General features: G+C 36.9%; 1 protein-coding gene and 1 pseudogene across 2 annotated transcripts in view; one reads left to right on the forward strand and one right to left on the reverse strand.

The window, feature by feature from the left end:
* PRELID2 (PRELI domain containing 2) overlaps positions 1-26,094 on the reverse strand; it is an 87,687-nt gene that overhangs the window by 43,812 nt on the left and 17,781 nt on the right. Inside the window, exons 2-5 of one of the 2 annotated variants that reach the window (XM_020964313.2) lie at positions 24,056-24,161; positions 11,381-11,438; positions 9,990-10,063; positions 7,585-7,745 (exon numbers count right to left, since the gene is read on the reverse strand). In XM_020964313.2, coding sequence (XP_020819972.1) covers positions 7,585-7,745; positions 9,990-10,063; positions 11,381-11,438; positions 24,056-24,103 — 341 coding nt within the window. In that variant the 5' untranslated portion in view covers positions 24,104-24,161. The remainder of the gene's footprint in view (positions 1-7,584; positions 7,746-9,989; positions 10,064-11,380; positions 11,439-24,055; positions 24,162-26,094) is intronic. The other variant, XM_020964310.2, reaches the window with a different exon arrangement.
* LOC110192895 (NADH dehydrogenase [ubiquinone] 1 alpha subcomplex subunit 3 pseudogene) lies at positions 19,766-20,023 on the forward strand (annotated as a pseudogene).

Genomic DNA, 26,094 nt, shown 5'->3' on the forward strand with positions numbered 1-26,094 from the left:
GAATTTAAGGTAAGAAACAAATCCTGAGCAAAATCTGCATAACCAACGTATTACATTACTTTGGACAAGTCAAACACAAAATATAGTATAAAGGGTAGAAATAAAGATAAAAGAAAAGTAAAAACAGTCTGGAAATGTAAACAAGATGGAAAACTAGAGCACCATCAAGTTATCTGTCCAATTTACTCCTAGAAAAAGATATTTCAAAATTTCTTGAAAGAAATAGATCTACCATTAGAAAAAAAAATTCGGTGACCCTCAAAATATGTACATGTATACCGATATCATTGAATTCCCAAGAGAACAGATTCAGTTTATCTCTACTGCTATTGGTGTTGGGGTATGTGTATATGTGTGTTTAACTGGTGTAAACCAATTTGGAATTAAGGTTTTTAAGAAAAGTAACTAAAATGTCCATACCCTTTGACCCTAAGATCCTATTGCAAAATACATAGCCCAAAGAATTGAAAGATAGAAATAAAGGTCCCATACCTAATAAAATCTTTATATTATCACTTTTTGTGGAAGTGAAGTAAATGCCCTTTGCTTAGGGAAGAGCTAAGCAAATTGTAGTACAATAATGAATAGACTATTACTGCACTATAAGAAACAATATAAAGAATTCAAAAGCATGAGAAGACATATGGTCCTGTGAAGAGTAAAATAATCAGTACCACGAAAACAGCACACACAACCATAACAATGTAAACAACAATAAAGCTGAGCACTATATTAGCAAAATGACAAAGCTTCATCTCAGAAATGGATTAAAAAAATGTACCTCTTTCCCTTTGCAGAAGTGAGGGACGATAGGTATATAATATTGTATATACTGGCAGATGTAGTTGATTTGTTCACTGGTTTTGCTAAAAAGCTTTCTTTCTTTCGCTTTCTTAATCTTTTTAAGAGGAATGGCACTCTGGTAGGGATGAAGTAGAAATATATTTGAAAATAAAAATGACATTAAAAACTAAAGCTATCAATAAAGATTTTTAAAAGCATATACCTACCAGTTTATGTACTTTATTAAGATGTGAAGTTTTATCTACCTTATTAATTTGAACTACCACACCAATATTCTAAGAATATTCACATGACAAAATTTAGCAGCACTGACAATTTGTCAGTTTAAAGACAAGCCACTCATCACTTTCATTTAATTTGTCCCTAAGTTGGACATGAACTTTCTGATCATGTTCTAAGAGGAATTTCATGCTGCATATGCATTGCTTCAACACAAATTTATAATAGGTGCCTACTTAATCTTAGTAGGCTATGTTTCAATAGGTAAACATTAAGAAGTCTTAAAAATTATGTTTAAGTATTAAAGCGTTAGTAGATTTTCTTAAGCCTGAAGATGAGTAACATGTAACTGAGACACATATTCAAAGATGGAATAGTCTTGGCTGTTAAATATCGTGAATTTAATTAGTCTTTACTATACTGAAATGAAATTAGATGTTCCCTTAAGATGCCATAAATGTTTCTTTTTAATTTAACACAAAAATGTCTGTATTGCTATGGTTAGGAAGTAAAAACAAGTAATTCTTCTATATAGAAGCATAGTTAAATATTTTATAATTGCATTCTTCTATTAAAGGAAATGTTTATTATTGAAATCAAAGCAAGTAGGCATCAAATGTGATTGCTCATCTTCCTTCATATCTGAGTTTGTAAACTAACCCTATTAACAAAAAAGAACACGAACAAAAGACATCAGAAATAAGCACAGATAAGACTTCCAAATGTGTTTGCAAACATACAACAGAAACTCATTAATAAATCTGCATTGATAGTAAAATCCCAGAGGTCAAGCACCCTCTCTTACTACTAACCAATCAGTGAATATTCATAAATATCTTGGGGACAAAAAGTTTAAATAAGAAAGGCTCCTATCCTCAAGTAGTCTACTTGAGGATAAAACACCAGGACACATGTCTACAATTCTTACACAATATTTGATTGCAATGACTGGAAAAGTTACTAAGTGCTAAGTGAGATCCAAGAGGCAAGGTCCCTATGGAAACATTTAAAAAAAGAGGGGGGAGCAGACAGTCCACACAGTGGATAGAGCTCCAGCCTTGGAGTCAGGAGGACCTGAGTTCAAATCTGACCTCACACACATGACACTTACTAGCTGTGTGAGCCTGGGCAAGTCACTTAACCCGATTGCCTCATCAAAAAGGCAAAAAAAAAAACCCAAAAAAACCCCAGCTTTTGTTATCTGTTTCTACAATCACAATGAAATTTTAAACAATTAACTTTGGGAATAAAAGTATAAATTAAAATATAATAAACTATCCATCTATAGCACCAAACCAATTATCTTTTCAGTTAAGTCTATACTGTCAAAAAGTAATAAAAATGCCCACTTCTATTTTAAGGACTTAGATACCACAAATCAGGTCTTCTATTGTTCTTTGTGATCATAAAAGTCCTATACAATCTCTCTTTCTCCTTTCTCCTTTTCTCTCTCTCTGTCTCTCTCTGTCTCTCTCTGTCTCTCTCTCTCTCTCGCACACACACACACACACACACACACACGATTCTGCAAAACAAGTCATTCAATAAATGTAACTAATTGACTGCACAGATGAAAATACAGATGCTTTGAAGGAACACATAAATTCAGACATGTCAATCAGTCCTGACTTCAAGAAAGGAAAAGCACACACCTACACAATAACATTGCTAAACATGGTCTGAAGCAAGGTAGAATCCATTTTGTCGGTGTAGCAGAAAAAGTACTGGACTTGTGGTCAGGAGAGACCTAACCCACCTTTGGCACTTAATATGTGATCATGGGTGAGTAACTTAACCCTTCTGAGACTCTATTTCTACATTTCTAAAGTGAGGGTAATAGCACATATAGTACCTACTATATGTCAGGATCCAATGAGATAATGTGTGTAAAGTGATTTGTAAATTTTAATGCATAATATGTGAGCTTTAATGATTATCTCATTCTTATCTTTTTTGATGGAGTTCAGACAGGAATGGACCTATGACAAGTGTCTATCCTGTTTTTCTTATACATTAAATTTTCTGTGAACTATTGCACCGGTGGAAAAAAAAAGCTGTTTCTTATAATTTTGCAAAAGTATTAGGTTAGAACTTGTCTCCAGTAGGCTCAATGAAAGCCTCTTTGGGACAGTTCCAGAAGCAAATGAGATTATGGGGATGATATGAACTTAATACTGTTCCCACATAATTTTGATTTCTTCTGCTAATCTTTTTATTCCACATACCCTGGTGGTTATGAGTATTTGGTATAGCAGTATCTATTTAAAATATAGTTCTTAAATTTTTAAGACTTAGGGTTGTGCCCAAGCAATTGTGGACTGCCAGTGGTAAGTCTGGTTCCAGTACAATTTACTTGGGGAATTTTCAAAGACATTTTGAGATCTCTATTTGCAGCATAGAAATTTGTTGTCTGGCATTTTATGAGATAGAGAGATTCTAGTATGTAATCCCAATCAATAGTTCTTGATACAGTAAGCACTAAGTTTGTATGGCTAGCAGCGATTTTGTTGTAAAACTACCACTTTTTCTTTGTATAATCTCCATTGATCATTAAGTTCAGATTCCTTAAGCACAACTCATCTGTAATTTCTCGTAGTTATGCTCTGGTCCTTCACTGCCATCATAAGCTCCTCTACCTCTTTTTAACAGCAAATTATATGACTCAATCATTTGTTTGATGCGTCTTTGTCCAGATATTTTTGGTTGAATTTATGTGGATGTCACCAACGGAGGACCTTTTGATTCCACACTTGGATTTTACCCTTCAAAGTAACTACTTTCTGGCATAAACATATCTTCAGGTTTTACTATTGCTTGGTAAAGTATTACCTATTTGGTACAAAAGTACTTCTTTTATCATGTGCTATAAAAATATTTGCCAACCATCATCCTGCTTTTTGTCGAGGAAGTGTTAATTTTTCCAAAACTGCCTTAGAATGGGACAGCTAGGTGGCACAGTGGATAAAGCACCAGCCCTAGATTCAGAAGGACCTCAGTTCAAATCCGGCCTCAGACACATAACACTTACTAGCTGTGTGACCCTGGGCGAGTCACTTAACCCTATTGCCTAGCCCCCCAAAAAAAAACTGCCTTAGAGTGACGGGCTCTGTGTTTTGTTCATATTTCAAGTTGTTTTGTTGGGTTACTTTATAAATCTATCATGGCCTGCTTTGTGCATGTTAAGACTGCTAGTATAGAGATGTTAATTGCTTTGAATATGTTCTTCTTGCTTTGATTTCAGGATACCAATAAGTTTCTTGACATATATGACCTTGGCATCTTTGTTTGACATGTATTGTCTAGAGGAACACAAGGTAGTTTTAAGTATCACCTCCTTCTGTTAGTTCAACTGGACCTCCAGATTTGAGCTTCAGTCTTCAGTCTCTATCTTTTCTGGACTTGTCAAGTCTAATTGACATTTTTATATTATTGAATAAAGATTCCAGAAGATGGAGAGGCTCTTTAATATGTTTGGGGTGGGAAGCCATATAAACTTGATATCACTGATAACACATCAAGGATTTTATTATTATTTTTATTGTTTTTATGTCATTTAATTTCAATAGATTTATTAAGTGCCTACAATGTGGAAGACACTGTGCCAAGAATACACCTTGTGTAGATTCTAGTCTCCTAGAGGACAGAGACTCTCTCATGCATTTCTTTTGCATTCCTCTCAGCACCAAGTACAGTGCTAGGAACATAGTAAGTACCCTGTCTTTGCTTTTTTTTTTTAATGAGTAAATAAAGACTTCAGATAATAAGGAATCTGAGAGGGACAGACTTGACAATCTTTCCTCATCTCCCAGCTCTAACAGTCTAGGATTTACAACTCATTGATCCTAAGATACCTTAAGATGACAGGAGGTGGGAAGATGTTGAGTTAATTTAGTGAAGACAGGACTGATTTGGAAATTAACAAAGTGCAATAGGATGGAGGAGGAGGTGGTTGTCCTGAAGAGGTGACACGATTGTGAAAAACTCAGGTGGGAGCTGAAATTAGACATGCAAAGGGAAATAGAGCATAGTCTTAGCCAAATACTGCAGGAAATCCATTTCAAAATCATCTCAGAATTGAAGAGACAGGCAGAGCATAGGGACAGAATGACATTTGGTTTCCCATCACACACCCACACCTGCTAACCAACACACAGCTTGTAGATCTAATTTTAGGCTTAACAGCCTTGACAGTTTTTCTCTTTAAAAAAAAGTTCATATTTCGTCTTCTGGTCCCCATAAGTGACTAGTCATTACTATCACAACTCCTGAGGGGGAGATTAAAAAACAAATGAATGTATTTCTTTACCTGACTTCTCTCCCTCAATTACCTACTTGTTTCAAGATGTCTGGTAAAATGTCTTCCTGAAACCATATCAAAAGCTAAATGTCCATGAGATCCCTGGAACCCAAATACTACTTTTATTCCCTTACTTTTCTGCTTAAGAAATCTTAAATAACTTCCCATTGCCTAAAGGGAAAAAAATCAAATTCCTCAGCCAGTCACTAACCTACCTAACATTCCAACCTTACTTCCTACTACATGTCTACATAAATTATCTTCCCCAGAAAACCTGGTCCACCTATGCCTTTTTCATTCATTCTAATCAATAAATTGGCTTATTGACTGCAGAACAGATTCTCTTCTGTCCCCTACTTGAATACTCTCCCTACTCCTTTCTAGCTACAAAGTCCTACCTAGCCTTCAAAGCCCAGTTTCCACCTCCTCCACAGCCCACCAGGATTTAGCTCCCACCTCCACTGAATTTCTATTGCACCCATACTCTGTACCATAATTATATATTACTTAAAATCATATTTGTATTTTTAGTTAGCTTCCTTCACATACCCATCTTATTTTCCCTAATCAATTTTAAATTCTTTGAGGACAAGGGCCATACTTTATACCTCTATATATGACATGTAGGTGCTAGCATGAAGAAAATAACAAACTCTTGAAAACCAATAACAAGAGTCACCAAGAAGCAAACAAACCCAAGAAATTCTAAGTTAGGATGTCTAGTTTATAATACAGATCATTGATCATATAAACTTGAAGATAAAAATCTGTTTTTATGCCTCAGAAAGAAAGTTAAATGTTACATTCTGACCCATACTCCCCCTGCAGCCTTTTGAAGGCAAAACATTCCCTGTTTTAAACAGTTGGCACCTTCCCAAATCACCTCTAGAAGCCCAACGATAGATAGACTAAGAAGTAATCTTTTCAGAAAAAGACCATCAAACCCAATCTAAAAGGTTTTAGGGGAAACATTAGAAACTTGATCAGGGAATCACAGAATGTCAGAATTGAAAGGGACCCAAAGGTTACATAATCTGATCTCTGCAATTTCTAGGAGGGAATGAAGAGAATGGTAGTGACCTGTCCATAGTCAGACAATTAGTTAATGGCCACATCAAAACTCAGGTGGCCTGACCACCAGTCTTTTATATATTTCAATAAGTCATGCTAAAGCTAATTGCATTTTAATAGAAAAAAAAGAAATCCTAGAGCTGAAGGCAAAGGGAAAAATAAAGTGCCAGTAAAATAATATCTTTAAAGGGCTTTGGGGAGATTTCAAAACAAAAACATGAAAGAATAAGGTTTCCAAAAAGTTATTTCCCTGGGATTTCCAGGCCATGGTGTCAAGATTCATTTCATTTAGGAAAGCTCATCCAACAGGAAAAGGACCTGAGAAATATTCGGTTAAAATGAAATTAGATTCCTGTCTAAAATAGAACTTTTCTACATAAAATTAGAAAATCTAAACTGCTACGCTTTTCATGCTACCATGTAGTAAGAAAAACTTTATTTCATACATGCAGATGGTACTCTTATCCCCAGTCAGCTGTTTCACCAAATGGGAAACATTTGGCCCACCTGAGAGTGTGGATTGCTCAGAGCAAACTTGTCCTCACTACCGAGGAAATCATTTAACGTGCATCCTCTTTTGGCAGTGTGTGAGCAATAGCATCTTCTTAGAAGGGTGATTGCAAAGCACCTAGTCGCTTCTTATCATTTCCTCTTCATATGTACTTCAACAGAGCGAATCATCAGGCGCTATGGCATAAGTGAGATGGCATCATGGTAGCGTGGATAAAGAGCCCAGCCTCAGCAACCAGAGTACCTGCTTTCAAATCCTGTTCCTAAAGCATACTGGCTCTATGACCATGGCTAGGTCACTTAACCTTTTGGTGACCCCAGGCAACTCCACAAGACGACAAACTGCATAGCAATTGCCAATCTACAGGGGTTGAGGAACTTTTGCTCCTGAAGAATGCCCATATACCAGTGAAATCACAGGTCCAGATCATGACGTAAGTAGCTCTAATGGACAGACAATAAATTAACCAGGCTAGTAGAAGCTTTTTTAAAGCCCTTCTTTAAGGAAATCTTAAGAGGCAATTTCAAAAGGGACTAATATTACAACATTCTTGGGAGCAAAAGGTATGAATCGAAACAATATTATATGCATAAAATTTAAAAGAGAGAAAGATAGCAAGAGAAAGAAAGAGAGAAAAGAGGGAGGAAGGAGGGTTGGTAGTAAAGGATAGAGGGAATCTTACCAATTTGGATTTTCCAAGCTTTCCCTGAAGACAGATTCTTCATTCATGGATGCATATTGGGTCCACGTTAAGCAGTGACTTCTTATAGCCATATTTCTTTCCTGAGGATTGAGCCATGATTCCTCTTCCAACTGGATATTTGGCACTTTTAAAATGCTCAGCTGTCCAACAAAGGAATGGCAACTTCTTATTGTTGCAAGAAAGCTACATGAAAAGGAACTAAGGAAGTACTTTCAGTCTTGGATAATTATGAGGCCAAATGATTATTAAGCAGAGATGACACATCTCACCAACTGCTGCAAGCCCTTGATAATCAAATGTACTTTGACCTTAATAAATGCTAGTGAGGACATGCAGATGGCCCAAGATTTATGCAAGCCATATAGTCCCCTGGCCAGATTTCCCTAACCACTAAACACAAAGTAAATTATCAGCCTATTTCATGTTTCAGCTCTAGCTCGGTTATGGCCCTCTTAAATTGATGGATTCTAATAGGACCCACTTACAGACCATCACATGCAAGATAATATCAGGTAAAATATTTTCTTCATTTTAGTCTCTGCCCAATACCTGGAAATTTATGCTTTCGTAAGTGGAGGAGATGTGCAAAAATACAAGAAGCAGAAATGTACAAGTCAGAAGTACCTTAAATAATTTAGAATTTCAGATGTGTGATAAAGTCGAATGCATTTTTGAATAATAGATTCAATATGCATATTTGGGGCAATGGTGGCATGCACTGTGTATAGAAATCATCCCTATCATACTCTCTGTATACAATGCAAAACATTTTACCATCTCATATATAGCTCATTGCTACTGTGAGATATAGGCTCTCCTTTCACTAAAGGTCATCTTTAATCTTTAACATGATCTTGAATCTTCCATAAGTGAAATGGCAGAAACCACTGTTTTCCCACCCACTTATGCAAGACAGCAATTCAATTTCAAATCTAACCATTTAGGGAGCAAAGCTGGGGTTTGAATCACACACAATCAATTCAAGTTTCAAATATCTATCAGAATGCCCGAATGCTCTAATTCCTGGTTCTTTAAATACCCACCAACAACTGTGCTCCTTATGAGCCAAGCAATGTGGAGGGAAAGTAGAACTTTTCACTTACCTTCTTCCAAAAAAGCATCAGCAGTGTGGCTTTAAGGGGTTTCAAAGAGAAAAAACAATTTTGCTATCATAAACACTTTTTCTGTAACATAATTACTCTATAGAAACATGAGTACAAAAAAGATTTAAAGGAGATCTCCAAGAAGTAGGGTACCATCTTAAATACTCCTTTTGTCATCTCTGACCATGAGTTTAAAAAGGAAGTTTATCATCCTTCCTAAAAGGTCAGACTAAATCTGTATGACTTTTACACGTCAGATCATTTTTATATAAAAAGAATCACTTTTACCCTTTCAGGAAAAAATGTAAAATCCAACTCACTCGTGCAATATGTTTCTCATTTCTTTTAAGACTAATTTAGACCATCTCTGTATCTCCATTAGAGACAAAAAAAAGAGGAAGTAACTTGAAACTGAAGGAATTGGAGTTAAACTTTTTTTCAATGCCCTACTATTAGAAATTATTTTTGTTGTTCAGTCATGTCTGACTTAGTGACCCCATTTAGAGTTTTCTTGGCAAAGATACTGGAGTGGTTTGCCATTTCCTTCTCAAGCTCATTTTATAGATGAGGAAACTGAGACAAACAGGGTTAAGTGACTTGCTCAGGGTCACACAGCTAATAAGTGTCTGAGGCCAGATTTGAACTCAGGAAGATGAGTCTTCCTGACTCCAGACCCAACACTCTATCCACTGTGCCCCCTTGCAGCTCATGCCAGCCAGATGCTAGAACTTGGGAGGTTAATCAGGCTTCTTCCATATGAAAAAATTTATGTACTGGAGAAACTCCCATTCTTCTGAATAGTTTAAGAACAACTTTGCCTGAAGGCAAAGGAAATAGGCCTTATGAATTTTTGCACTGATGCCTTTACCACTATATTTTTATGATTTAGCACTAGTCTAGGGTTTAAAACCAGGGTTCTATGTCCAATTTGGGGGTTTTTTTGGGGGGGAGTGGGTGGGGAATGCCAATCAGGGTTAAGTGATTTGCCCAAGGTCACACAGCTAGTAAGTGTGTAAGGTTACATTTGAACTCAGATCCTTTTGACTCCAGGGCCAGTGCTCTAACTACTGCACCAACTAGTTGCTGCCAGCTTCCAGTTTTAACCTTAACTCATGGTATACCCTCAGTAAGGTTAGAGACATTGTCAGGTCTCAGTTTCCTCACATGATTGGTCTGGACTAGATAACCTCTAAATTCCCTTCCTACAACTCTATGACTAAGTGTAGCACAATGGGGGATGAAGAACTAATGCAATTCTAAGTAAGGTTAAATTTCATTTACCTTTCTTAAAATTTCTGGAATCACATTCTGACAGATTGCAATCCTCTTTCTGTAGATGATCCCTGTTGAGACATCTAAAAACAATAATATAACAATAATAAGAATAGCTAGTATCTGTAGAGTGCTTTAAGGTTTGCAAAGTGCTTTACAGATATTACTCATTTGATCATCACAGCAACCCTGGGAGGTAGGTGTTATTATTATCATCATCCCCATTTTATACATGAGGAAACTGATAACAGACAAAAGTTAAATGATTTGCCAAGGGTCATATAGCTAGTGTCTGAGGATAAATTTGAATTCAGGTCTTCCTGACTCCAGGTCCAGAACTCTATCCCTTGTGCCACCTAGCTCTGTGTTTGTGTGTGTGTGTATGTGTGTGCATGTGTGCGTAGAGATTTTAATTAAGATGGGAAAGTAGTATTTTTATCTTTCACATCAATTTGATAAGCTCTCAGTTATCTTTGTGTGACTGTTCCACGGCAAATTTTTAATCCCAGACCTGCTTTCCCTACTCATATTTCAAGGCCACCACCTTTCAATTAGTCCATTTCAGGCAAATGGCAGCCACTATGGTATAGTGAAAATGGCATTGGATTTGGAGTGAGGAGACCTGAATTCAAGTTCTACCTCTGCTGTGTGACTGTAGATACATCACTTCAATTCTCAGTTACCCAGGCAACTCTACAAGACCAAATGTTGCAAAGCAGAAGCCAATTTGTATTGGTAGTTCTCTATGCCAATAAAGTCACAGGCTTGATCTTCCCCCTCCCCCAAGAAAAAAGAGGACAATGACACTTACACTAGCTACTTCATAGGGTTGTAATAAACTATAGATATGTAGGTTATCATTATTATCATTAATGTATCACAAAGCTAAAACAAAAAGGGGGAAAGAATTTTTTACTATCTACTGTGCCATTGTTTTCATTGTTGGCACACATGACAACATGTAACTAAGATAATTAAATGCAAACACTAAGAATAAGAATAGTATGAGTAATATTGAGAGAGCCACACATTGGGAATTGGGAGATACTGATCAGTGAGATAATATTGTCTCTATTATCTAAATTATCTACCTCTATTATTCAGATATTAGCCAGTGAGACTGGAATCCAGACTCTGTCACTACCTAGCCAGTTGACCTCAGGCAGACACAAACTATATCTGGTCACTGAGATCAAAGTTGGTAAGAGCAGAACAGAAAATTATTCATCTACTGTCACCAGAAGAAAAAGTTAATCAAGAACGTTAACTGTCCGAGGTTGTTGATTGTTTTGATGTCAAAAATCCATTAGACCACAAATCCATCTCTTGTGCCTAATCTCTCTTTTAAAAGAAAGATAACAACCAGCAGTGACTTCATAACAAGCATGCCTGCAGCTCACCTGTTCGTTCTTCCACAATTCTCACAGCAATCACATTTTTATCCATGGAGTTAGGGTACTAAGGGAAAGAACACAAACAGTTATTGGTTACTAAAATAGACATTTCTGTTTAAAGAATCACTAAGTATTTTCTAAGCAATCTTTAATTAAAACCAGTTTTCAGTCTAATGTTTTAGATTTGCTTTCCAGATAAAGGAATGAAGATACTCAGTTTAAAAAAAAATAACTTGCTCATTTCTTCCTGTGATAACACTTATTTTTATTACAAAATAACCATGGTTTCCACATGGGGGATATTTATTCAGAAATCATTTGCTGATAGTTACCTTTCTCAAAGAGATGATAATCCCTTCCCCCACAAAAAAAAAATTAGAGAACAGAGCCACTTCCAACAAATGGACAGGGTCCACTGTTGATAGATTCAGAGAGAAATCACAAGCCTACTATGTGTCAGGCACTGTGCTAAGTGCTTTGCAAATATCATCTCATGTAATTCTCACAAGACTGCAAAGTGGATGCTATCATTAACCCAGTTTTACCTCTGAGGAAGCTAGAGTTAACAGAGACTGAATGACTTGTATAAGGTTCCACAGCAAGTAAGTCTCTAAGGTCAAATTTGAACTCAAGTCTCCCTGACAGTGGGCCTAATGCTCTATTCACCATGCCACCTAGATGCTATATTTTATATATTAGGGGTGTGTATGTGTGTGTGTGTGTGTGTGTGTGTGTGTGTGTATGGGAATTTCTGTGTTCTTTTATCTCTTTGGTGTATAGGCCTAGCAGTGATTTTGTTGCAACCACTGCATTTTCCAGATGAAAGTGCTGAGGCACAGAAAGGTTAAGTGAATTTCCAATGATGATACAACTAAGAAGTGTCTAAGGAAGGATGCAAATCCAGGTCTTTCTAACTCCAAGTTCATCATTCTGTGTGCTACATGAGACTGCCTTTCACATAGCTCTCTTCCTGGTCCAGTCTTTCATGGCAGCTAATCCAATCTCCAGGAGCTCCTCTGCTCACCCCTCTTGGCCAGGCTCAGCAATATTTTCTTTTACCCTCCTGTGGATAGGGGGTAACCTGGGTCTCAAGTGACTGCACAAAGTGAAGAATGGGCCCTGGTTAATGAACCAATCCTAGGACAAATCACTGATCCCAGTCTCACCCTGGTTAGCCCTCCCATACTCCCATCTTGAAAAGTTGTTTCTAGACAAATTAAAAGGGACTAGAAGAACTATACTCTCACATCCCACCCCTACCATTTCCCCTGTTTATGTATTGTGTCTTCAAAGCTTGTTGCTCATAAAGCGTGGTCATCTATTTTATCACTTTTTTTAAAAAATAGCATTAGAGGGGTAGCTATGTGGTGCAGTGGATAGAGCACCCGCCCTGGAGTCAGGAGGACTTGAGTTCAAATCCGGCCTCAGACACTTGACATTTACTAGCTGTGTGACCCTGGGCAAGTCACTGAAACCCATTGCCCAGGCCAAAAAAAAAATAGTATTAGAGAAGATCTAAGTTTGAATCCTGTACGACCTATATGACCCAGGACAAGTCACTTAACCTTTCTGTGTCTGTTTGCTCATCCTTTACTGACCAAGTTGCATGACCTTGAGCAACCAATCAACTATTGTTAAGGGCTACAGTGTGCCAGGCACTGTGCTATGGGACTGGCAACAAGTACAAAGGATAAAACAGTTATGATTCATAAGGAGCTTACATCTTAACTGGGAAATTAAGAGATACATATAAACAGCAGAAATATAAAGCAAATAAATATAAAGCAAATAAATATAAATATATACAGAGTAGCTAATATAAGGTAATTTTGGGAACAGAGCACTACCAGTCGGGAATCAGGAAAAGTTTTGTGTAGAAGATACCAAACGAGATAATATTTGTAAAAAAAAAATGTTTTTAACACAATGCCTGACACACAGTACTCACTATATGTGTGATTGTTCCCTTCCCTTCCCTTTCTCCCTCCTTTCCCCACTCGAAGATGGTACTTGAACAGCATCTTAAAGGAAGAGAGAGACGGCGAGATAGCTTCTAAACATAAAGGACAACAGTCGCTTCCCTCTCTGGGCCTCAGTTTCCTCATTTGTAAATTGAGTGACCTGAACTCCCTCGATCACTAAGATCTTTCCAGTTTTGTCATTCTATGTTCTTAGATCTCTTCCAAGTCTAAAATTCTATGTTCCCATCTAGCTTAAATATTCTAAAACTATAAAATCTAACAATCTATGTCATAACAATGCTATTCAGAAAGTCAGCATTCTCTGACACAATGAAAAAGTTTTGATTGTATCATCCCACATTGAGAACGACAATTATTTTAGATGCACCATTCTGAAATTTGTTCGATTCCTCTGAAGAAAATGTGAGGGGAAAGAAAAAAAATAAATAAATTGTTATTAGAAGATAAACAGGGATAATTAATGGTCTATGGTCCATAGAATTTCCATTAAAATTTGTGATGTTAGCATACATATGAAGAGTGGATATTACAAACACATTGTTTAAAAAAAAGGATTATTAGACTACAAAGCAATAAGAGAAGCAAGAAAGGTAATCTATCACTCAAGAAGCATGGCAATAAAGTTATTATCTGAAGCACCTTTCAAATTCTGATCATTTCTCTGGATTACCCATCAGTGAAATTCTAGCACAGAAGAGCAACCCAAACATTTGACTGTATTTGGTTGGTACTTACTAAAACTTCAGATTAATTTAAGAACCAGAGGAAATCCTGAAATTACACTTCATTATACACTCAGGTCTCATGCATAACATGATGCTTTGAAATAACAAAATTAAAATCAGAATTTCATTACCACACAACACTGTGAAACACATGCCCTAGTCCAATCATTGGCAGAGATTCAAGTCATTTTGCTACATAAATATTTTCAAAAAGCCAACTATATTAATTGGAAACGAAACAATTTTCCACACAATAAAGTAAAAAATAAAATTATTCAGGTTCATTTTAATGTATTCACCAGTAGCTAAATAAAACGATGTGTCTTTCATTCTACGGTATTTTTGAAAGTTAGACATTATTGCTTTGAGTCTACTCCCAAAATTGCATGAAATGATCTGTTGCCATCTTGTGGTAACTTGAATATTTGAACGTTACCTAGATTAAGGGAAATTTATCTGAAAGCTGATAATGAAAGAAAAAACATGGGAATGATGTGCATATGTACAGGCATAAATATATGTGGCCATTTTACAAAGACATTCTTTCTATTACCTAACATCTACCAAGGATCAGTAATTTAGTAGTTGCCTGGATTGGCATGGCTTCCTATTAAATTAAGGTTCTCAAAGGGTTGCTTTTTGTTTGCTTAAGCAGAATTTGTAGATTTTTAAGTAGATGTTTAAGTAGATTTTTTTTCTAGATATTTAAATAAAATTGTTAGATTCAAGAAACATATGTTAATGTATGAAAGTATACTGTATACATATATATATATATATATAACTGTGTAAGAGCACAGTGTACCACATGTAACAATATATTAAAAGTAGAAAATCTTTTTTTCCATAAATGTTATAATGTAACAAATTATGGGGGTTGATATTTTTACTTATTTAATGTAAATAAGAATGAAAGGTCAACAAATTACACTGTATATGTGTGAATAGACAAGTATAACAAATTTAGAGAAAAGTATATAATGTCATGGTTCTTTAAATGGAGTGAGCACCTGATAAATATCAATAAGCTTATATCAGATATAACAAATTTTTGAAAGATTATATTCAATTCAGTAATGAAGATACAAAAACAGAAATGAAAAGCATACATGGAAGACCTGCCTACAATCTCACCTAACTATATTCTACTCCCAACAACTTTGCAACACTTTGCATCTGGTCATTCCTCTGTCAAAAATCCTCCTATGATTTCAGAAAAACCTGGAAAGACTTAACATAAACTGATGCTGACTGAAATGAGCAGAACCAGGAGAACATTATACACAGTAACAGCAACATTGTGCAATGACAAACTTTCATAGACTTAGCTCTTCTCAGCAATACAATGATCCAAGACAATTCCAAAAGACTCATGATAGAAAATGCTATCCACATCCAAAGAAATAACTGTGGAGTCTGAACGCAGATTGAAGTATACTATTTTCTCCTTTTTTTTATGTTTTTCTTGTTCATGTCTTTTCCCTTTTGTTCTGATTCTTTTTTTTTTAAGTTGGGCAGTGGGATTAAGTACTTGCCCAGGGTCACACGGCTAGTAAGTGTTATGTGTCTAAGGCAGGATTTGAATTCAGGTCCTCCTAAATCCAGGACTGGTGCTCTATCCACTGCACCACCTAGCTGCCCCTCTGATTCTTCTTTTACAACATGACTAATGTGGAAATATGTTTAATATGATTGTACATGTATAGCCTATATTAGATTGCATGCCATCTTGAGGAGGGGGGGGATTTAGAACTCAGAATCTTATAAAAGTGAATGTTGAAAACTAAAAATAAATACATAAAACCTTCCATGACCACCTATTACGACCCAATGAAGTCCAAAATTAGTCAAGGACATGCACAACTTGGTACTTCTTCAACTTTCCAGTCTTGCATCACATTACACTCTTCCACGTTAGCTAAAGTTTAACAAAACTATATTATTCACTATCCATCAACTATTTGCAAAGCCTTTCCTATCTCCATGTCTTTGCTTACACAATTACTTGAAATCCCCTTTCCTTCTCCATCTTTATATTTAGAAATCCTACCCATCCTTTAAAGCCTAGCACTTACGGCATCTCCTCTAGGAAATCTTACTTAATGATTCCAGTTGAAAATGGTCTTTCCTTTCTTAGATCTCACATGATGCTTTGTGCTTCTCTTGGTTTCTCATATTCTATTCTGTATTTTTTATTATTATATAATTATTATATATTTATGTATGTACATGTATACACATATTATCCCATACACATATATGTAGATGGATAGATAGATAGACAGACAGACAGACAAAATAGATGGATGGATGGATAGCTATTTAGATACCCATCATGAGCTCCACAAAGAAGGAGAGATAATATCTCATTCAATCTTTGTTCATTCCTCACTGTTTTACTGGCACAGTAAATTGCACAAAATACGCACTTAAATGCTTATTGAATTAACATATGAAATTCTTAGGTTGAAAACTACCATTTTGTATAGAAAAGAACTTATTTTGAGAAAAAGGTTTAGGAAAAAAGTGGAGGTCTTAAAAAGCCAAAAGTTCATAGGAGTAGAAAGGAATGATCTAGACCCAATTTCACATTACAGATGAGAAAAGTGAACTCAGAAAAGTATAATGAAATGCCACTGCTAAATTGAGGAGGGGGCGGCTAGGTGGTACAGTGGATGGAGAACTGGGCCTGGAGTCAGGAAGATCTGAGGCCAAATTCAGCCTCCAGACACTTACTAGCTCTGTGACTCTGGGCAAGTCACTTAATCCCTATTTACCTCATTTTGTCATCTGTAAAATGGGAACACAATGGAGAAGAAAATGGCAAACCACTCCAGTATCATTTGACAAGTCCATGGGGTCATACAGAGTCAGACATGACTGAACAACAAAGCCAAAGAGCCAGGATCCAAATCCAGATCCTCTGACTCCAAATCTAATGGTTTTCCTATTTACTATACAACACATGGTTCCTGAGCTTTGTGATTTTTAAGCGGGGAAAAAAAAGAATGATTAGAATAATAATTGTTCAGTTTTTATTATTCAAATTACAAGTTTAAGAACTTTCAGAAAGTAATTGTCTAGTATTCCTAAATATAGGCTAAATATCAATTATTCAAAAACCTAGAATTCAAGGAATCTTCCCCAAAAATAAATAGGTCAACTATTACCATAAAATTCATTGTTTACCCCCTTCCAAATGTGGTTTTCTGATAAATAGTAAGCTAGACAGATATGGCTGTTAACATTGTAATGAGGTAGCTGAAGGTAGATAGTCCTGCACACAGTGTGGTACAGTTGAAAGAGAAATGGTTCTGAGGACTAGTGAAAGGACATTGATTCAAATCATGTCTATTAATTCTGTGTGACATTGAGCCAGTCACTTAACCTTGCTAGGACTCAATTTTCTCATCTCAGCCAGTCAGTCCATAAATATTTATTAAGTGCCTACTACGTGCTAGGCACTTTCCTAAGCATTGGGGATACAAAAAAAGCAAAAGACAGTCTCTCTCACTATCTAACAGGAGACAACAAGCAAACAAATATGAACAAATAAGCTATATACAGAATAAATAGGAAATAATTAAGAGGAGGGCAACTAGAATTAAGAGGAGTTGGGAAAGACTGCCTATAAAAGGCAGGATTTTAGGTGGGACTTGAAGGAAGCTAAGAGGCAAAGATGAAAACGGAGAATATTCAAGGCACAAGGGACAGCCAGAGAAAAGGCCCAGAGAGGAGAGGTGGAGTGTCTTATTTGAAGAACAGCAAGGAGACCGATGTCACTGAATTAGATTGTGAATGACTTTGGAAGGAAAGGGTTAGAAGACTAGAAAAGTAGAGGGAGGCATTAAGTTATGCAGGGCTTTGAATGCCAAACAGAAGATTTTAGATTTGATCCTGGAGGTGACAGGAAGCCACTGGAGTTTATTGAGTAGGGGGCTGAAATGGTCTGACGGGAAGTTAGAAGAATCACTTTAACAACTGAATGGAGAATATCCTGGAGTGGGGAGAGATTTGTGGGAGGAAGACCAATCAGCAGGCTGTTGCAGCAATTCAGGCAAAGGAGAGGAAGGCCTGCCCCAGGGTGGTGGCAACATCAAGACATGTTGCATAAGTGAAATCCAAAAGTCCTAAGCAACAGATTATCACAAGTTGAGGGTAATACTTGGGTTGTGAGCCTGTGGGACCAGGGGGATACTGGTACCCTCAACAGTAATAGGAAAGTTCCTAAGCGGGCAAGGTTTGGGGATAAAGTTAATGAGTTCAGTTTTGAACATGATGAATTTAAGATTACTATGGATCAATCCGTTTGAGATGTCCAATAGGCAACTGGAGACACAAGACTGGAGCTCAGTAGAGAGGTCAGGGCTAGGTAAGTAGTTTTGAGATTCATCAGCATAGAGATGAAAATTGAACCCATGTATGCTGATACAATCACCAAGTAAAAAGAAAAGACAAGAAGAAGGATGAGGATTAAGAAAAGATCATTAGATCTGACAATTAAAAGACCATTGATAACTGTAGAGAGAAAGGTTTCGGTTGAATGATGAGGTTGACAACAAGATAGTAGAGAATTAAAAGTAAGAGGAGGTGGGGGGGGAAATCACCCATTGTAAACAGCTGTCTCACCAAAAGGCAAAAGAGATATGAGGATGAAGAAGACATAGGGATGTTTGTAGGCAGTAGAACACATCAACCAGTATAAAAAAAAAATTGAAGATCTAGATGATAATATTAATAGCTAACATTTATATAGTACTATGTGCCAGGAACTATGCTAAGCACTTTACAATCATCTAATTTGATCCTCACAACAACCCTGGGAGGTGCTATTATTAGGTGCTATTATTATCCCCATTTTACAGATGAGGAAACTGAGGCAAAAAGAAGTTAAGTTACTTGCCCAGGGTCATAGTAAGTATCTGAGGCTGGATTCAAACTCAGGCTTTCCTGACTCTGGCCTAATGCTCAATCCACTATGCCATGTGCTGCCCCAAAATCCAACCTAGCGTAGAGTAACTTAATAGCTACAAGCCAAAACTCAAAAGAAAAAGAGATTTTCCATGAAGACTACATAAATACCCAGAAAAAATGAAGCAAGAGATGAAATAGAAGAACAGTTTGGAATAAAAAGTAGTAAACTTACTGAACCAATTCCCTAAAAATCAGACCAGAACAAGAAATCAATCAACCTTTTTTTTTTTAAAGCATCTCCTATGCAGCAGGCATTATACTAAGCACTAGGGATACAGAAAGAAGCAAAGGACAGTCCCTGCCCTCAATGAGCGTATAGTCTAATGGGGGAGACAACATGCAAAAAAATATTTTCAAAACAAGATACATACAAGAGAAATAGGAGATAATTAACAGAGGAAAGGGATAGCTAGGTGGCACAGTGGATAGATTACCCAGCCTGGAATGAGGAAGACTCATCTTCCAGAGTACAAATCTGGCCTCAGAAATTTACTAGCTGTGTCACCATAGGGAGGTAACACAACTCTGTTTGCCTCAGTTTCTTCATTTGTAAAATGAGCTGGAGAAAGAAATGACAAACCACTCCAGTATCTTTATCAAGAAAACTCCAAATGGGATCATGAAGAGTCAGACAGGACTGAAACAACTGAATAACAACAACAAACAGACAAATCCCAGCTGCCCCTGCAGTGACAAGGAAAGTGGCCAACATGGCGGGCAGACTGGGCCGGTTCCTGAAGGAGGCCTGGGCCAAGGAGCTGGTGCTGACCGTGACCTTCACCATTGGCACCTTGGCTCTGCTCGTAACTCCCTTAAGCCCCTATACCAAGTGTGCAGACATAGTCAACCAAGCTACTCCTTACAACTACCCTGCATTCCTGTTCTAGATGATAACAACATGCCTGACATCTCCAGGCCAACCTCAGGATCCCCAGGCTCCTTCCCTCCAGTGGCTGAAGAATCTGTGAATCCTCCATCTGCTCCCTCACAAATAAATGTCCTTGTTTCAAAAAAAAAGAAAGAAAAGGAAAGGAAAGACAAGAAAAGACAAGACAAGACAAGACAAGAAAAGACAGAAAAGAAAAGAAAAGAAAAGAAAAGAAAAGAAAAGAAAAGAAAAGAAAAGAAAAGAAAAGAAAAGAAAAGAAAAGAAAAGAAAAGAAAAGAAAAGAAAAGAAAAGAAAAGAAAAGAAAGGAAAAAAAACAACAAACAGAGGAAAGGCCCTGGAATTGAGAAGGGTTAGGGAAGATTTCCTGTAGGTGGAATTTTAGTTGGGACTAAAAGGAAGTCGGGGTGGGGGGGGGGGTTAGTAGTCAGAACAAAGGAGGAAAATCATTCCAGGTATGAAGTACAGCAGAGAAATGTCAGAAGAAGAGAGATGGACTATCTCTTTTACGTAACAACTAGGAAGCCAGAGGCATTGAATCAAAGAATACGTGTCCAAGAGTGAAGTGTAAGAAATTTGGAAAGGTATGCAGGGAGGGGAGAAAGGGTGAGGTAGCTATGTTATGAAAGGCTTTAAATGCCAAACAGTATTTTGTATCTGATCCTAGAGGCAAGAGGGAGCCACAGGAGTTTATTATGTAGAGGGGTGACATGCTTGGATATGTACTTTGGGAAAACCATTTTGGTTACTGAATGGAGGATAGATTGAAGGGAAAAAACACTTGAGGCATGCAGACCCACCAGAAGCCTGTTGTAATAATCCAGGTGTGAGGAGATGGGAGCCTGTGCTAGAGAAGTGGAAGTGTCAGAGGAGAGAAAGAGGCATGTTCGAGAGAAGTTGCAAAGGTAAAATTTACAGACCTTGGCAACAGCTTGGATAAGGGGGTGAGAGTGAGAAATCTGTGATGACTCTGAAACAGTAAGAAATTTCAGAACACAGGCAGCTAAGTGGTGCAGTGGATAGAGCACCGGCCCTGGAGTCAGGAGGACCCGAGTTCAAATCTGGTCTGACACATGACACTTACTAGCTGTGTGACCCTGGGCAAGTCACTTAACCCCATTGGCTAGCCAAAAAAAAAAATTTTTTTAAAGGAAATATCAGAACAAAAACAAAAGATTAAAAAATATAAGAAAATAAGGTGTCTGACATCAACAATCAACTGACCTAGAAAATAAGTCAAGGAGAGAGAGAATTTAAGGACTCCCTAAACATTGTCCCAGGACATTGGATACCCTGAAAAATTATAATTTTTTAAAGCCTTGGCAGTATAAGAAAAAAATATTGTGAGCATCCAAAAAGAAGCAGTTCAAATACCAAGGAATCACAATCAAGATCACAGTGTCTACTAAAATAAGAGAAGAGCATGAAATGTCATATTCCAGAAGGCAAAAGATATAAGGTTACCACCAAGAGAAACTCACCCATGCACCCGTGATAATTCTTGATGGGGGGGGGGGGAATGGACAGAGGACTTTAAGAATTCCTGATGAAAAGACCAGAGCTGAATAGGAACTTTGGAATGCAAGCATAAGAATTTTAAAAACCTATAAAGGTAAATTTGAGCAATTATAAGGAACTGTAAGATGTTGTGCTAACATTCTAATATAGAGAAAAGCAAGTGTTCATCAGAACGTTTGTGCCTTCACAAGGGGAATTGAGGAATTAAATAAGAAAAACCAAATGTTTAAAGAAGATTGGTTCTATTAAAAGTTTTAAAAGGGGAAAGACACACACAATTTGGTGCAGAAATATCAGTTAAGGGGCAGCTAGGTGGTGTGGTGAATAGAGCACCAGCCCTGGAATCAGGAGGATCTGAGTTCAAATATGGCCTCAGACACTTGATACTTACTAGCCGTGGGACCCTGGGCAAGTCACTTAACCCCAATTGCCTAGCCAAAAAAAGAAAAAGAAATATCAGTTAAACTCAAGAGGGAAATGGGGGTTGGGGGTGGAAACAAATACTATCAGGGAAGGGAAGAGAGAAGAATGTTATTGTGCCATAAGCAGTGAGGACAGAGGCCGTTTCATAATCCTAGGAAGTATGAAGCGAGCAGAACCAGGAGAGCAATTTGTGCAAAAACAACATTAAGTAGAACAACAACTTTGAAATTCTTAAGAACTCAATAGTTGATATAGTCTCCAGAGGACTTAAGATAAAGCCCATTACCTACCTCATTATGAAGAAGTAATCAACTTAAGGGGGCAGAAAAAAGACATATTTTTTGACATGGACAGTGTGTATACATTTTGTTTGACTGTGCTTAACTTTGCCAGGATTTGTTTTCTTTTTCTAAGTTTTTTATTTGCTTGCTTGGGGTGTGTAGGACGGCAACAATGATGACACCAAAGAGAGGGCCACTGAAATATGTCTGAAAAAGGAGAGTGGAACAGAGGGAAGTTCAGAGGGACAGGCAGTAGAGCTTTGAGAGCAACAAATGGAATCTGTTATGTCCATTTTGAAGAAGCGTCAGTATAAGGCAGAGAGTAACAGTATGATGAGCAGTCCTCCTCTTGTGTGCTGCTGTTTAGATGAAAATGTTCTTCTTGGGTGTTTGAGTACTGAACCAAAAAAAAAAAGGAAAAAATATGGGTTTTCTGAAAAAGAAAAACCTTACACTGTAACTCAGAATTTGTGATCACTGGAGAGGAAAGGTGAGCTAAAGTTTATCTTTACCAACAAAGTATTTGTTAAAAGAATGATAATAAAGACAAAATTACCAAGGGAATATTTACTTGCTAGATTGTATGCTCCTTGAAGACATAATCTTTGTATCACATACATATATACACATGTGTATACACATGAATCAACTGAGAGTAAGCAGTTAATTAATGTTGTTGAACATAAAAGAACAAATGATTTTCAAACATTACAGAAATAATAGTAATAATAGCTAACATTTATATAGTACTTATATATGCCAGGTATTATACTGAGAGCTTAACAAATACTATCTTATTTGATCCTCAAAACAACCCTGGGAGGTATTTGGCATTATTATCCCCATTTTACAAATGAGGAAACTGAGGCAAGTAGAGGTTAAGTGACTTGCTCAGGGTCACACAGCCAGGAAGTAACTAAGGCTGAATTTGAACTCAGGCCCAGTGCTCAATCCACTGTATCACTTGAGCTTCTTCCACTTATATAAGCAGATAAGTATCTTTATATACCAAAAAAATGCAACTTTAAACTGAGCCTAGGCCAACACTCTAAGGTCTCATAATTTAACATACTGATCATCAAAATTCTAAACTATGGACTAAAACAGGACTTCTATTAAATAGCACTATTAGGCTATTTTGAACAGTAATACAGTGATTTCAATATTTTATGAGCCCTACTATAATAATTTAGTTATTTATCTATTATCCCTCACTCTCTTTATATGACAGATCCATTTGCTTTTCTATTTACATATGTCCTCCATATTTATAGGTAGTTGATAGTCAATGGATAGGGCACTGGCCTTGGAGTTAAGAAGAAAGATCTGAATTCAAATCCAGGTTCAATCATTTGCTAGCTGTGTGACCCTGGGCAAGTCACTTAACTTTTGTTTGCCTCAGTTTCCTCATCTGTAATATGAAGATAATAATAATGCACCTCTCCCATGGCTGCTGTCTAGGTAAAATGTGATGATATTTGCAATGCACTTTGCAAACATTAAAGTGCTATATACATGCTAGCTATTATTAATGTTATTGTTTTTACGTCACCTCTGGTATACAAATCATAGATGGCAATAAGCACAACTTCCTTATGGTGACATGTATCTTTCTATTTTCCTTTAGGTCATGCATAATTTTAGTTCTCCTGAGATCATGCTCTATCATAATTTTTAGAAAAATCATGAATTCAAGAATGCTGGCATTTTTAAAAGATTGGCTTTTGTTGCAGGGAGCAAACTAGAATCACTGAAAGTGTTTCATTGTTTTCAACTCTTATTCAATTCTTGGCCTAACTAGCTGCCGCTCTTCGATACCTGTCCAAACTCCATGTGGTACCTGAAAGTCCAACGCATGTCATAATGTAGACATTCAGCATTCAGCACTTACTTGATTTCTCTGGATGAGCTGACAGATTAATCTCTCTTGAAGAGTCATGGATCCCCCTGAGGGCCCTGTACTATTCTGAGGATTTGTGAAATCAGCACAATGTCATCTGCAAACAGAAATATATGGCAAACCTTACTATCTACATGGAATATCTCCTCTACTCTCGATGATGCTACATAACACCTCGGATGAGCATGGCTTTCCCTGTTTTGTCCTGCTTGATGATAATACACAGAAAATCACTGAATCGAGTTATCTCTGTATTTGCATCCAATGTATCTGTTATGATCCCAACAATGTATACGAGACATTTTGCTGGAAAGGGGGGATTTTAAGATATTTTGCTACAAAGAATTAAAACTTTTTTTTGTTTCCTAACCTATGAACCATGTATCCTATCATGCAGTGGAGAGAGGATTGTGCAAACAGTCATTACAAAGGTTTCTTAAGTCCATATGCACATTAAGTATCACTTGTCATTTTAATTTTATTGATTGACAACAAAATATGAAGTATGATAACAAATAAGCAAACAAAATGTCTTAAGACATTTGTACATATATAAGCTTTGGGACTGGAAGGGAGAGGTGGTCTGCACCTGGGATTTATTAGTACTAGGAGCTCCCAATGTACAAATTCCCTCCACCAAGGCAGATCAATAATGTCTACATAACTTAGAAAGCTGGCAGAGGCAATAAGAAGTTGACTGATTTGCCCATGATCACCCAACTAATACGTGACAGTGGTGGGACTAAACCCCAGCTTTTCCTGACTCCAAGCCAGCTCTCTATTGTACTCCACTACCTCTCACATTTATGTATTGCTACTTTTGCAAATTTATGTAATAAATGTGATTAATAAAATCCAAATTAATTTCACAGCATTGCTGAATTCATAATTTCTCATCATATATTTTCTCAATTAATAGATAATAGCATAGCTATTATCTGAGGACCTCTAAAATTTTTACATTAAATGGTAAAGAAGGGTCCTTATGCTCAAAAAGGTCAAAAATTATGACACTAGACCTCTCAGTCAATTCTATAACTGTAAAGATGCAGCTGACTTCAGAAAATCATTTTCAAAACCCTACCTGTGTCCTTCTCTTACTTTCATCATGAATATCCTCAATACAACATAACTAGCCTCAAATATTTCACAGAAGTAACAAAGTAGATACATATTTCCTAAAGTCTTCTCAGTTACCTTTAAAAAATAATAATAGCATATTTTCCTTTCTTTTGGAATCATCTTCTATTTGGGATATTTAGGATATTTTCCAACTTGATCCCTGAGGGCCTTTAAAATGGTGGCACTTCCATCATACATCTCTTTTGCCATCCATACTTGTGTAAGGGTGGGGTCAAAATCACACCATCCCAATTAATCTGAATACATTCATCAAGTAAGAAGACATCTCAAACACCAAATGTAAACAAGGCTTGGACACTAGGTCCAAAAATAAATCTATTTGGATTAATTGAAATTGTAGATGTAACTGGGTCTGAGGATGAGGCAATCTCTTCCCACCCCCACCCTCAAGTACTCTTTTCCAAGGGGATTGGCAGGAGACCTCTCTCCTGGCTCCCACTAGCTCAAATCTCAGATTCCAACTAGCTAAATGATTTCATAGAGTCCACAGCAGACATGACAAAATCACTTAGTGAATCTGAATGGACTTTCTCTTATTCCTAGGGAAGTGTCCAGGCTTTCTGGACACTCAATGGATAAATTTATCAAGGCTAAGTGGGGGTAGGGTGGAGTGATCTGGACCCAACCTTTGCAGTTTATCAGTTCCAGCCTTTCTTCAGAAGGGGCCCTTTCCCTCATCTTCATCTGTGCATTGGCAAATGTTTAGTAAACTGTTTTCCAGGAAAAAATGTGCATATGACATTTTTAAGTTTAATACTTCATTATTAATATTTTCTCCATCACTTTCTTTGGTCTAGATATGAACCAAACAATAAATAAAACACTGTAGAGTTTGCCAATTTCTAAACACTTTCACCTTCTGTCAGGCTCAGTCAATGTATTAGCTT

This window comes from Phascolarctos cinereus, unplaced genomic scaffold, assembly GCF_003287225.1.
Source record: "Phascolarctos cinereus isolate Bilbo 61053 unplaced genomic scaffold, phaCin_HiC Scaffold_2;HRSCAF=192, whole genome shotgun sequence".
NCBI classification, from domain to species: Eukaryota; Metazoa; Chordata; class Mammalia; order Diprotodontia; family Phascolarctidae; genus Phascolarctos; species Phascolarctos cinereus.